Source organism: Gopherus evgoodei, chromosome 5 (assembly GCF_007399415.2).
Source record: "Gopherus evgoodei ecotype Sinaloan lineage chromosome 5, rGopEvg1_v1.p, whole genome shotgun sequence".
Classification (NCBI taxonomy): Eukaryota; Metazoa; Chordata; order Testudines; family Testudinidae; genus Gopherus; species Gopherus evgoodei.
Genome location: NC_044326.1, coordinates 135,590,533 through 135,605,027, shown reverse-complemented (window position 1 = coordinate 135,605,027; position 14,495 = coordinate 135,590,533). Strand labels below are relative to the sequence as shown.

General features: G+C 43.7%; 1 protein-coding gene across 7 annotated transcripts in view; it reads right to left on the bottom strand.

Moving 5' to 3' along the window:
• Positions 1-2,794: 2,794 nt before the first annotated feature.
• Positions 2,795-14,495, bottom strand: part of SLC20A2 (solute carrier family 20 member 2) — a 72,098-nt gene continuing 60,397 nt past the window's right edge. For 5 of the 7 annotated variants that reach the window (XM_030565338.1, XM_030565337.1, XM_030565339.1 and 2 more), the window contains exons 9-11: positions 12,298-12,483; positions 11,582-11,666; positions 2,796-4,807 (exon numbers count right to left, since the gene is read on the bottom strand). In XM_030565338.1, the coding sequence (XP_030421198.1) occupies positions 4,643-4,807; positions 11,582-11,666; positions 12,298-12,483 (436 nt within the window). In that variant the 3' untranslated portion in view covers positions 2,796-4,642. Of the gene's footprint in view, positions 4,808-10,918; positions 11,004-11,581; positions 11,667-12,297; positions 12,484-14,495 lie in introns of all 7 variants that reach the window. The other 2 variants (XM_030565343.1, XM_030565344.1) reach the window with 2 other exon arrangements.

Below are 14,495 nucleotides of genomic sequence, written 5' to 3'. Positions count from 1 at the left end.
TGACCAGCACATGCTGTGCTTAGCTCACAGACACTGTGTGTTCCAAATCTCCCCAGTTTCTCCACTAAGTCTGGGGAAGCCCTGGGGACCTCCCTATAAAACTGGGGAATGCTCCTCTCTGGGCCAATATGCCGTTATGCCCCATTCTCGGGGTGACGTGATGGATCTAGCCTGCAAAGAGCAGAGGCATATGTAACAATGGTGTTCTCTGCGGAAATGCCACATTGGTACTGTCTCTGAGGCTACATGGTAACGGGGTTTCATAACTGCAATGAGCACCTCTGCTAGTAGGGAATCCTCCATTCCTCTCCTTTCTCATTCTGCTAGCCCTGCAGCTCCCTTCTGACACCTTGCACCTGCTAGCTACTTTCTCAGACCCATTCCCACTCACTTTAATGGGCTCAAATTCTTGCAAGAAATTCTCATTAGCTTTTAGCTGAAAAGGTTGGAAATCTCAGCTCTTGTTGCACTCGTTTTAGGGCCAGGTTTTTCAAAAGCTCGGTACCCAGCAGTTCTCACTGGTCTGCTGGCAGAGCCCTTTTGAAAACCTGGCCGCTTCATGGAGGGGCTTAACAGGGAACTGAACTCCTTAGAAAACCCGGTCCTAAGGCTTTGCTTTGTTGGGGGAGCAGACAGGGAGAGCCCCACTTGCTCTCTGCTTCAGATGTTCCATAGTTGTGGGGATTGTTCCATTTGCACGTAGGGGAGCAAGAATTCCTTCTCCAAGTGCCTTTGCAATGGTGTCACTTGCTTTGTTGGTGTGGCTGGTGCTGCTGCTCCTGGAGTGTTCCCAGCTCATTGCCCTGACGTGTATCCATCTGTGTGGCTGTCAGCCCAAATGGATTGTCATGTGCCTTCCCAGAAGTAATGCACCATCTCAGTTTTGCCCAGAGATGGAGGAGGACGTGACTCACACAGGACATGCCATGTGCTTGGTTCAGCTTTGCATCTGACTTGATTGTACTAGCTATTCGGTCACCATTCCAAGCCGTTGGGAAAGGAGCAGTTTGCTCTGTGGTGTGTAGCACTGTGCTTGCCCCATGTTTCTGATCAGTGCAGGAAGCAGAGTAGTGGGTGCCTATCCAGGATCAGCAAACAAGTAACCTGCTGCTGCTGTGTGTCACACACTACCCCCTCCTGCACAGCTGGTGGGTGGGTGGGGGTGTGTGAGAGAGAGAGAGACAGACACTGACTCAACAATGCATTTAATGATGGTTAGTTCTTTTTCCCAGGGTCCTCTCCTGTGCCATGGCTGTCTGACCCCTGGGATGCTCTTCTCCCATCTTACTCTGAGGTTGTTACATGGTCTCTCAGCCTTCTGTGCCTATATACCCCCTAGGTTCCAGGCTGCCCTTTCTGAGAATGGTGCAGCTTGTGTGCTCATCTGGAGGGGAAGAGGCTCCTGTCAATGTAAGGCCTGCTGTGGACGTATATTCAGAACCACAGCGACACCCTCTGAAAGCACATCTCGTTCAGGACAGCCAAAAGAGTGCTCTCTCCTCCGACAAATCACTCCCCCCCCCCCGCTCCTTTGAGAAATCTTTTGGCAGTCTCCCTGAGTCTTACATTCTTAGCATGGGCCTATTACACCGTTTTGTCACTCAGTCACTTACCATAAATCCCACCCCTCAAGGCCAAAACTCTGCAGCTTTTATATAATTTCAGAATGTTTGACTATTAAAAACCACTGTTCCGTCTGTCACTGGACAAACCTGGTGGACTTAACATAAACCTTCCTGAATTAGGGTTAATTCCTTTGGGGTCCATTACATTAAACATGCCATTGTGTATGTAGCTCCACTAGGAGGTGGGGGAGGCTACTGCCATTCCTGCGGTGATCAGCCCTTTGAAGCTACTCCTGGAGGGGTGGGTATGGATTAGTTCATGCTGGATTCTCCAGGGACTAACAGATAAAAAGGGTTTGGGGATAAATAGCTCAGGGTCTTCTTCCTGATCCAGCAAATGGACAGAACACCTGGTCCATGGAGTAGCCAAATCCTAAGGTGTGGCTGGAAGGACTGGGCCTACTGAGGCCCAATAGCTAGTTCTGAGCTGAAGCTGTGATGAACTGGAAACCACAAGGAGACCCATTGGATGGGGTTTTAAAGGCCTGTTCCTGCCAGAGATCTGCGGTGAGCTCTGGCAAGCTTATTAGCATGCATGTAGGTTCTTTTATTGTTAATGTTTTCTCTGTAGTGCTTTTACCTTATGGATAAGATAGGCCTGCACAGGAAGTGCTGTGTGGTACCTTACAATGGTGGGCAATTGCACTTTTGGTCTCTGAATACAAAGTAAGCAGGCCTGCTTAGGCAGAGTCTCTTGCTTGGTATATCTCTGTATAGTCAGGGGATGTGCAGCCTGGAAATACCCAGGGCAGAAGGGATTGAGGTGCAGGTCTCATTCGACAGCCCAGTGAGCCTGAAGCCCAGAGTGGGTGCCCTTGCTGGACCACAGAGAGGGATTATAGGAGCAGTTCTCTTGAAGCATGACACCATCACGATGGAAATGTTTGTGGCTTCCACTGAAGGGGTGTTTCCCTAAAGCACCCTGTCTGTTTGAACCAGCCAGCAGGGCAGCTGTTGCTGAATACATAGCAGTATCGAGGGGACACTAATATGCATCCGCCCATGACACTTGCGCCAGGAGCCATCGCTGGACCAAGCTGTGGTGATTCAGGAGGGCGAGGGGGTGGGGGTGCTGGGATCACCAGACCAACAGAAATCAGGGAAGGGGTTGTTTGCTGTCCACAGAGTTATTTTATTTGAGCTACTACTGTCAAAATCTATCCAAGGACTCAAGTGGACAAAAGCCAACCAGGATCTGAACAAAGGCAAAGTGTAAGTTCTAGCTGCCCACAGTAAGAAATCTTTAGCACTTGTGCCTTTTCCAGTCATGTCTGACGCAAATGAGTAACATTCAAAAAATTCACAAGGCAAACAAACAATGATAGAATGTTTGTCTATCAAAATTTTAGCAGCATTTAAACAGTACTAGGTTCCCATCTCCATCCAAACACTGGCTTCCACCCCCAGAACAGTAACCTCAGCCTGAACGGCATCAAGACTTCTAGGCTGAGATTTAAGCCACACTTGTTCCATGTAATCCCCTGCGCTGCCGTGACAATCTCAACCTAAACATGTGTATCCATAGACTCTCTGTTCCTCTAGGGCCAGACTCTCATCCCCACACAGGTCATGTCTACACCACAAGCTACAGGGTGATTGCAGTCTGGCTAAAAACAGCAGGGTAGGCTAGGAATGCACATTTGTACCCAGCCTGCACCGAGGCCTGACACACCACATCTGCACTGCTATTGTTAGCCATGCTGGTTCAATCACACCTGACCTTAGTCACAACGAGCAGCATCTTATTCCACTGATGAACACAGGGAGGGAGGAGGGAATTACTCAACATGCAAACCTGGCCCTAGAGTGTTTGTTAGTATCCAAACACAGGCTGATCCGACAGCCTCAATTACACAACGGTACTCCCTGAAAGCAATTCATTCATGGGGCAGGGCCCATTATTATTCATTACTTTCTAATCCCCAAGTGCCAGGCATGCTTATTACCTAGCTACCTTCCTCAATTTCTGTGTGTGACTTTAGAGTACAGGCCATGGAATCACCCACCCGTTTCTCTGAGAGTCTGTGGCGGGGAACTACTACAGAAGGAGAAGATTTCTAAGGCTTCATCTTGCTCCTGTTCAGGTTGATGGCAGGACTGGGTTCAGATTTGACAGGAGTGGGGGAAGATGGAAGATGAATATTTAGCGTATTTCAGAGTCAGAACATAATGAAGTTAGTTGACTAATCACATGAACAGTAGTATTAAGCATACAGAATAACAAGAACAGGCATAACTGTAAAATACGGTTTTTTGCTAGTTACAATCAAACATGAACAGTGCTATCCCAGCTTTGCTGGTGATAGCTTAGTGAAAACAATCTTTAATTAGAAGTGGGAACATACAGGTACACACACACGGGTAGACGACAACATAACTCTAGCAAGCTATTTCCCTGCTTCTTTGGTACTTTCTAAACTTTCTTATCCAAAATATATAAGGGAAATGCACCATTAAAAAGTTACTGTTTGTAAGTATTTACAAAAGCAGTTGCCATATAGTATTGTACACAAAGATCAATCTGATATGAACAAAGTTATCTTACGAAAAGCACTTATGCACGTTTTGTTCCAGTATCTTTTAACTTTAAAAAAATTCATGTTATGCAATCCTGTACCTCGCTTTATCTTATATCAAATAGACAAACATTTCCCAATCCATACTCTTCTTTAAAAGATTAAAAAAATCGCCACTGAAATGTTACATTATGTACAAACTTTACTAAATATTAAATTCTAGGCAATATTTTCACCCCACTTATAATATAACTTAGGTACTATTCCCTACTATATGCATATATTTCTTTAATATATAAGAACGGCACCACATGATATCACCATGTCACCAATATGACACATTGTTATATACAGTAGATAAGAAGTTAGATATGGATGATGAATCCTTGCTGACTAGCACTTCCATTGGACAGGTTAATAGGGGCTCTTCTCCTCCCTCTCCTCCCCCGCCATGGGAGAGTAGCTTGGGCTACTCTGCCTGTTTCATGAGGAAGTGGCAATTCAGACATAGGGCAGAATCCCATACATCAAGATCGCCATGACTCCAGCACTGAACAAGCCAGCAACAGGAACGGTCACAAACCAGGCCAGAAAGATGTTGCGGAACAGACGCCAGTCAACAGCCTTCTTTGAACGTATCCAGCCGACTGCCACCACTGAACCAACCTTGGGAGTTTGAAAAAAGGGTTAGGAGATACAAGGTTAACATCTAAAAGCCTCTAAGAAACTTCTGTGACCCACCCAATGCCAATCAGCTGATACCCAGCAATGTAAGTAGCCAAGATCTTAAAATAATGCAGACTTCAGTGAAGAGTGATGCTTTGTTAAAGGACGGCTGGAATTTAGCACTTGCAGGTTGCTGGGGTTAAAAAAAAAAAAAAGAAGAAAAAAAACCTTAGCAGCTGCCTTTCCTAGTATACGCCTCAGCTTAAAGCCAGCTTCATGAGATTCCGGTATCTCAGTCAAATGGCATTTAACTCTGCTATGTCAATGCAGGTCTATGTGCCTCTGCCTTTTTAGGCCCCAGTCCTGCAATGAGCTCTACATAGGCAGAGCACTGCACCCACCCAGAGCCTCTTGACTTCAATAGGCCCTGCATGGACATAGGGATCATACTGTGTGGGGCTCACTGCAGAATTGAGGCCTTAGACCAGACGAGGGCAAACTACGGCCCGCGGGCCACATCCGGCCCCTGAGCTCCTGACCCCTCCCCGGCAGCTGGGCCGTGCTCTGGTCCGCCGCTCCCGCTGGACAGCATGGGGAGCGCAGCTGGCTCTGGCCGGGTGTCGCGGCTGCGAGCTCCTGCTGCTGGTAAGGGGGCAGGGAGCAGGGGGGTTGGGTAAGGGAGCGGAGGTTCTAGGGGGGCAATCAAGGAATGGGAGACAGGAAGGGTTGGGAGTGGGAGTCCCAGGAAGCCTGCTGGGGGGCGGGGATGTGGATAGGGGTCAGGAGGGCAGTCAGGGGACAGGGAGCGGGGGGGGATCCCAGGGGGAAGTTAGGGGCAGGGGGTCCCTGGAGGGTGTGGTCAGGAGACAAGGAGCAGAGGGCGGTTGGATAGAGGGTGGCTGAGAATTCTTCCTAAAGGGAAGGCCCCAATCCCAGTTGCACTGTTCTCAACAGGAATCTTTCCATAGAGCACAAAGTGGAGCTGGATTTGGTCCTAAATGGCATCTTTGCCTGGACTAGACTGAACCACATTATTTTTTTTAAATTAAAACTTCCCTGCATTTAAAGAGGTTTAGAGACATTGGGTGGAGCAAAGTATTTTAGGAGAGGGTGAAGAGAGACACTTTCCCTGTGGGAATAAGTTAAGAGAAGATTTCACCTAAAAAGATCATGAGGGTATAGATTCATAGACTTTAGGATTGGAAGAGACCTCGAGAGGTCATCGAGTCCAGTCCCCTGCACTCATGGCAGGACCAAATACTGTCTAGACCATCCTGGATACACATTTATCTAACCTACTCTTAAATATCCCCAGAGATGGAGATTCCACAACCTCCCTAGGCAATTTATTCCAGGGTTTAACCACCCTGACAGTTAGGAACTTTCTTCTAATGTCCAACCTAAACCTCCCTTGCTGCAGTTTAAGCCCATTGCTTCTTGTTCTATCCTTAGAGGCTAAGGTGAAAAACCCATTCGAAGAGAAACATATTAGCTATGTAACATTTAATCTGAATAAACCCATCAGTCACTGATATGCTAGGCTGGGGCTAGCAATTACTGTAGATGGCTCCAGATGGTTTGCAGTTGTCTAGAGAAGAAGCGGCAACCAGCCTAAATAAAGAGAAACGCAACAACAGCAGATTTCTGAATAGTCCCTTGGTCCAAAGAAAACTGTGTCTAGAAAGGATTGTGATGCTTGGCTCCTTAATGATACATTTAGGGCTTCTTTCTTGTAGGTTATTTATAGCAATTTTGAGTTTATGTAGATGTTTGCTTGCTTGGAAAGGAGAGGCAAGGAAAAGAGAGGAGTTGTTGCCTTGTAAATCAGAGCTATATACAGGTGCACTGAGAATGAGATGGAAATAGAGACAAACTTGTTGAAAGTCTCTGGATAAGGATAAAAGGGGTAATAAACAAGGCTGAAGTCATGGCAAGAGTCTATTATAGATCAGCTAACCAGAAACAAGAAGTGCACAAGGCTTTTTTTTGAGTAACTAACAAAATCCTCCAAAGCACAGGACTTAGTGGTGATGGGAGACTTCAACCAGACTTGTGCTGGGAAAATAACACAGCACAGCACAGATTATCCAACAAGTTCTTAGAACATACTGGAGACAATTTTTTGTTTCAGAAGGTGAAGAAAACAAGTAGGGGAGAGGCTGTTCTAGATGTGATTTTGACAAGTAGGGAGGAACTGGTTGAGAATTTGAAAGTGGAAGGCAGCTTGAGTAAAAGTGATCGTAAAATGATAGAATTCATGATTCTACAGAATGGGGTAGAAGGGAAAACAGCAGAATAAAGATAATGGATTTCAAGATGGCAGACTTTAGCAAATTCAGGGAATTGGTAGGTAAGATCCCATGGTAAGCACGTCTAAGGGGAAAAACAGTTCAAGAGAGTTGGCAGTTTTTCAAAGAGACATTATTAACGGCACAAGAGCAAACATCTCACTGTGTAGGAAAGATAGGAGGTATGGCAAAAGACGACCATGGCTTAACCAGGAGATCTTCAGTGATCTGAAACTCAAGAAAGAGCCCTAAAAAGTGGAAACTGGGTTAAATTACAAAGGATGAATATAAAAAAACCCCAACACAATCATGTAGGGACAAAATGAAATTAAACTAGCTAGAGACATAAAAGGTAACAAAAAAAAATTGAACATATACAAGCAAAAGGAAGACCAAGGACAGGGTAGGCCCATTACTCAATGAGGGGGGAAAGACAACAACAGAAAATATGTAAATGGCAGAAGTGCTAAATGACTTTTTTGTTTGTTTTCACCAAAAAGTTTAGTGGTGATTGGACATCTAACATAGTGAACACCAGTGATGAGGTAGGATCTGAGGCTATAATAGAGAAAGAACAAGTTAAAAATTACTTAGACAAGTCAGATGTCTTCAGTTCAGCAGGCCAGATGAAATACATCCTAGAGTACTCAAGGAGCTGACTGAGGAGATATCTGACTCATTAGCAATTATCTTTGAAAACTCATGGAAGACAGGAGAGATTCCAAAGGATAAGAAGAGGGCAAATAATGCCCATCTATAAAAAGGAGAATAAGGATAACCTGGGGGATTATAAACCAGTCATTTTAACTTCAGTACCCAGAGATATAATAGCACAGATAACCACGCACATCAATTCGCAAACCCCTGGAAAGTAACAAGGTGATAAGTAACAGTCAGCATGAATTTGTCAAGAACAAATCATGTCAAACCACCCTAATTGCTTTGTTTGACAGGGTAACAAGCCTTGTGGATGAGGGGGAAGTAGTAGATGTGGTATATCTTGACTTTAATAAGGCTTTTGATATTATCTCTCAAGACTGTCTCAGAAACAAACTAGGGAAATACAATCTAGATGGAGTACTATAAGATGGGTGCATAACTGCTTGGGAATCCATTTCCAGAAAGTAGTTATCAGTGATTCATAGTTAAACTGGAAGGGCATATGGAATGGGGTCCTACAGGAATCAGTCCTGGCTCTGGGTCTGTTCAGTATCTTTATAAATGATGTAGATAATGGTATAGTGAGTATATTTATAAAGTTTGCGGACGGTACCAAGTTGGGAGGGGATAGCAAAGTGTTTTGAAGGATAGCATTAAAATTCAAAATGATCTGGACAAACTGGGGAAATTGTCTGAAGTTAATAAGATGAAATTCAATAAGGACAAATGTAAAGTATTCCACTTAGGTAGGAACAATCAATTGCACCCATACAAAATGGGAAATGACTGCCTAGGAAGGAGTACTGCAGAAAGAGATTTGTGGGCCATAAGCTAAACATGAGTCAATAATATATCACTGTTGCAAAAAAAAAAAAAAAAAAAAAAAGCAAACATCATTTTGGGATGTATTGGCAGCAGTGTTGTAAGCAAGACACCAGAAGTAATTCTTCCGCTCTACTCCATGCTGATACAGCCTAAGCTGGAGTATTGTGTCCAGTTCTGGGTGCCACATTTCAGGAAAGATGTGGACAAATTGGAGGAAGTCCAGAGAAGAGCAACAAAAATGATTTAAAAGTCTAGAAAACGTGACCTATGAGGGAAGATTGAAAAAAATTGGGTTTGTTTAATCTGGAGAAGAGAAGACCGAGAGGGGACATGATGACACTTAAGTACATAGAAGAGTGTTACAAGGAGGAGGGAGAAAAATTGTTCTCCTTAACCTCTGAGGACAGGACAAGAAGCAATGGGCTTAAATTGCAGCAAGGATGGTTTAAGTTGGACATTGGGAAAAACTTCCTAACTGTTAGAGTGGTTAAGCACTGGAATAAATTGCCTAGGGAGACTGTGGAATCTCCATGATTGGAAAAGCAGCAAAGAGTCCTGTGGCACCTTATAGACTAACAGACGTTTTGGAGCATGAGCTTTCGTGGGTGAATACCCACTCTTGGAGGTTTTCAAGAACAGGTTAGACAGACATCTTCCAGGAAAGGTCTAGTTATTACTAATCCTGTCAGGGGTGCACAGGGCTGGTTGATCTATTGAAGTCCCTTCTGGCCCTACACTTCTGTGTCCAAAAATCAGGGTCTTTCAAGGCTCTCTCTGTAAATATCATAATGAATAATATTTGTAATGTTCCCTAGTACACTTTAATGTAGAACTCTCTCAAATAGCACTATGTTACAGCACTCTAGTAAACCTTTAGTGCGCACCAGCAGGGCCTACATGGACCAATTAATGTGCAACATATTAGTGCACTTTAGAAATCACACCACTACAGTCTGCATTAGTGCTCTGTGTAAACAAGCTCTTAGATACAAGTAAACATGTCTGGTGTTTACTGGATAAAAAACAGGTGTTTTGTTTGTCTGTTTTTGACATCGGGGTGTATTATCAGTTCAAACTTACAATCAAAAGACCTACGTATATTATACAAAAATTGCGTAAAATGTATCAGCTTGTATTTCCAAGCTATTGTGTAAGGTTACTGTATCAAATTTCAGTCTGGTTTAGTGTGTAACCAAGATGTAATTTTTGGTTTTTCTTGGAATTTAAAAAGATATCAGCAATGATGGCATTGGTAAATCCAGCTCTAAACACTATGAAAGTTTAGCTTATTAAAAATGATTATGATGTATTAAAGATTAGGAAAGCAGTTAAAACTTCAAAAGAGAAAAACAAAAATGATTTGTAGATATTCGATGACAGCTACTTTCAGATTGGTTTCAAATCAGTGCAGTTTGCCTTCATATGCTCTGTTTAACTACAGTTGTATAGAACAAGTAGTTCTGCATTCAGCAGTGGTGCCTGCTAAAATACACACTTCTGTGCAGAGGATGTTTATAACACTCATTTTCCATTGTTATTTCAGTGCATAGACAAGCTCATCAAATCTGCCTGTCACGTGCAGCACAAGCTATTCAGAAGCCCCTGTGCTTCATGGTTTAGAAGAATTACAGGCTAACTCGACTAAACGCCTGGTTCCAGAGTAACTTTCTGGCATGCGAAACAATGGCCAAAACCGAAAGCTCCAGGCTCTGTTGCTACAACTGGCTCCTTGGGGATGGAGCCTGCTTGGCTCACAATTATTATTATACCTTGCAACAGCCGAAAGGTACCGAACGTTTTGGGGTTAGTGACTAAAGCCACAGGGACTCTGTGCCCTCCTGGATCTCTCCACAGGGACAGGGTCTGGCTGTTGCAAAAGTAAAGATTTTTTCCTTTTAAATTTCAGAGCTTCTAACAGAATAGGAATGTTGCATTTCTACTAGCCATAGTTATCAATTTAAGCTAATTGTCTGAACACTACATGGTGCATATGCTCCATGCTTTATTGAGGATGCGCAACATGAGGCCGCTAAACATATGTTAACTTGACTACTGAAGTCTACAATAAGGTATACATGTAACATTGTGAACAGTAAACTGGTCAGATTCATACTGGCCAAATTAACATGGTAAGAACCTTAAACTTTCCACCCTTTTGTGCAATTACTCAGTCTTAACTTTGCATCTGTGTAGTTCTTTTGAATAAAATCTTTGTTTGTTTGTTCAGTGGTCATCAAAATCTATTTGGTGCAAAACATAATGAAGGCAAAATGCAACAATCAGCATTTCTCATAATTTGACTGTTCTAGATTGATATTATCACTGCAAACTCCAATACCTTGCAATGAGTGGAGCTTATTGGAATACCCACATTTGAGGCTACAAGTACCGTTAGCGCACACATTACTTCAATGCAAAATCCACTGTGAAGAAATAAAAAAAGATAGATAGATGGAAATGTTGTAGTATAAGAGTTACATGAAGGAAATCCCATGCCATGCACTTATCAAGACAGTGACGTATGAATGATGGAAGGTGTCATAGCCTCTGAACACTGAGGAATGCTACAGATCGAGGCTCAAATGGCATGATCAAAGAAAAGCAAATCCTCTGCTTCTACTCCCAACATACTATGGAACTGTTTAATTTTGCTCTTTAGAGCTGTGGATGACATATTTGTGAAGGGTTACTTTGGGTGGAGCCTATCGAGTTCAAACCCCGTATGCTCTTATGCCCCAGTTACAATTGATTTTCAATCTGAAAATCAAAAATGTATTTTTTACAGTGAACATGTCCAGTTCTACATCGATGTAAATATCTTTGTTTGTTTTTGACAGAACAGAACTGGGCCATGCCTCATACATTTGATTTTGCCTTGCAGAAGAGAACTATTTCAGCTTTTCCCTGCATTGAATCATGCCATTGTACAGCGACCTGAGCAGCAAACTTAAAGATGTGCAGTCCAGACTGCCATGACTGCAGTCACATGGCAAAAGCATACCTTGCAGTGTGTAGTACTGACAGGAAGTCCAACATTGGAAGCTACCACAACTGTGAACGCCGAAGCCAACTCAATAGTGAATCCACTGCAGGAAGCATAAGAAAACACTTCACAGTCACTCTTTGCATCAGTTTGGACTGACACCATGCAGTGTGCCAAAGTCTTACCAGTATCTTCTTCAACTGTTTACCTCCAGCTGATTTGGTCATAGAATTACATTAGGAGAACAATGGACTACCGAATAATGGAAACAATACACACTAGTTATCTGCATTAAACTGGTTGCTCGGCTCACTGCTTCAGGCTGTTTTATTACTCTACAGTCCAGTGAATCATGCTTAATTAGTCATTAGGTTAGTGGCAGCAGAGGTCTAGTATGCATTTAAAGCAAAAATAAGAGTCAGATTCATATTTTTAATGTTATAAAGCACATGGGGAAAGCTAATTTTGCCATTTCCAAATGTCATAGTTTCACATGCTAATTAGGACAGCAGTAGAATACTTTTGTCAACTAGACCTCTACAATTCAAACTCACACCACATTCATTTACAGGGATTTTTTTTTAACAAGGTAGGAGGACAAACAAGTTACCATTAGAATCAAATTGAAAGCAAACCCAGCAGTCCACACAATTAAACGCAAAACTACAGCAGCAATTTCTCAAACTAGATCCGATTAGAAATTCAGGCAATCAAATTAGTAATCCTGTACATACCTCGAAGGTGTGATTGGTGTGAGGTCTTTCCCCATAGTCTGGATAACTCTTCTACCCCAGACCCAGAGACCTACACAGATCCCAACACCTCCATAAAACAGTAGCCAGACAGGAGTCACAGCTTCTTGCATTACACCTCCTTGTTCATATATAAGCCAGAGAGCTACCAGAGGACCAATTGCATTGCTGAGAAAATAAAATATATCGGGGTTATAAAAACAGAGGCAAGTGCTTTTCAACAAGTCACATTTGTTGTATTCATTTTTCTCCAAAACTGGCTGTAGCATTATTCTAATCCCACCACAGGAAATAGATTAAAACTTTGTACAATGGCATTTGTAAGGAAGACTGCGGTGTGATCAGATCCAAATTTGGGAGCCTCTCGTTGCCTACATTTCACTGTTGAGCATTATGGCAGAAATTGACAGAAGTTTCTATTATGCAAATAATTCTCCAGAAATGCTGGATAGTTGGTACTTTACAGATGTCTTGGCTCCATATTGGGCGCCATGAAGGCACGACTCCAGGGGGCACCTGTATTGACCTGACGGATGCTGCTATTGGGAAAAATCTTCCAGCTACCATGCCCATGCCCACGCACACACCTGATTGGAATGCACGTGAACAAGCATTCAAAGAGCAATGGTTACCAGAATGGCATGCGTCTGACGAAGTGGGTATTCACTCAGTTATGCTCCAATACGTCTGTTAGTCTATAAGCTGCCACAGGACTCTTTTTGTCACTTTTTACAGACCCAGACTAACACAGCTACCCTCTGATACAGTTACAAGAAGGTGACTGGGTTTCTTTTATCTCATTTTTGAATGCTCAGGGATGGCAATACTGGGACATGCCAGTGTGCCTGTGCACCATGTTAAACTCTGGCTGCAATATCAACCTTTTGTGGCCATTTACAGCTATTCCATGGTAAAGCAAATGTCAGGCTGCTCTGACATGACACTTTGGACTCAGCTCTGCGCAGAAGCTGTGCCAGGGTCAGAGAAAGGTACCAGAGAGCTTGTAAGCCAACTCTGCACACACCTCTGACTTGTACTCTGAAAGTATCAGCAGCACCAATATGTGTAACATCTGTTCTTATGCCTTAGTGCTGATGAGAAGTGTTGCCCTGCAGCTGATCAAGTCAGAATGACATAAAAAGGGAGAGACCTAACGCTAAATTAAATGCTGCATCTAAACTGTCAATTCAATGGTGTTACTTTGTGGTCTTTAGGGATTCCTTTCAGTGACTTAAGAGTCAGAATTATGGAAGACTATGGTGACAGCGTACAGGGAAAAATCTGCTCTTTCTGACAACACATCAGAGATCCTTGATAAGAGTTTACGTCTGTTATGTTGGCTGGATCAAATCTAACATCTGCATTATTCTGTTTCATATTTTCTCACTGGGAAAAAAATAAATGTAGGAATGTGTGAAGCAGGCCTAAAGGAACTGACATTAAATACTTTTAAATATTTCTTTACCAAATACACGTAGAGGGAACATATTTAGCATTCTTATAGCTTAAGCTGATCACAGTGACTATCATGATTCTGAGGAAAGGAAAGACGGAGAGCAGCAGAATAAGGACAACGGACTTCAAACGGAGAGCAGGCAAACAGGGAAGTGGTAGTAAGATCCAAGGGGAAGAAAATCTAAGGGAAAAAGGAGTTCAGGAGAATGGCAGTTTCTCAAGGCACAACAGCAAATTATACCCCTGTGAAGGAAAGATAGGAAGAATAGGAAAAGACCAAGATAGCTCCATCAGGAGCTCTTTAGTGACCAGAAAATCACAAAGGAATCCTTCCAAAAGTGGAAACAAGGACAAATTGCTAAGGAGTATCAAAGAATAGCACAAGCATGTAGGAAAAAAATCAAAAGGGCTAGTGCAGGCCTGCACAACACGCGGCCGGCGTAGGCCCACTGTGCGGCCCGCGGCCAAGGGGGCTGCCAGGTTTATCCCCTGCCCAGGGAGGGCCCGACTTCACAGCCCCGCACGCCACACTCGGACCGCCTGGACAGTCAGAAGCACGGCTGTCGGGTTCGCCCCGTGCCGGGGGGAGGGAGGGGAGCAACCTCACAGCTCTGTGCTTCTGACCGGGTTCAGCCCCTGCCAGGGTGTGGGGGGCCGACCTCACAGCCCTGCGCTGGCGCGCACTGCACTCCAACTGCCCTGATGGTTAGAAGTGCGGCTGCCAG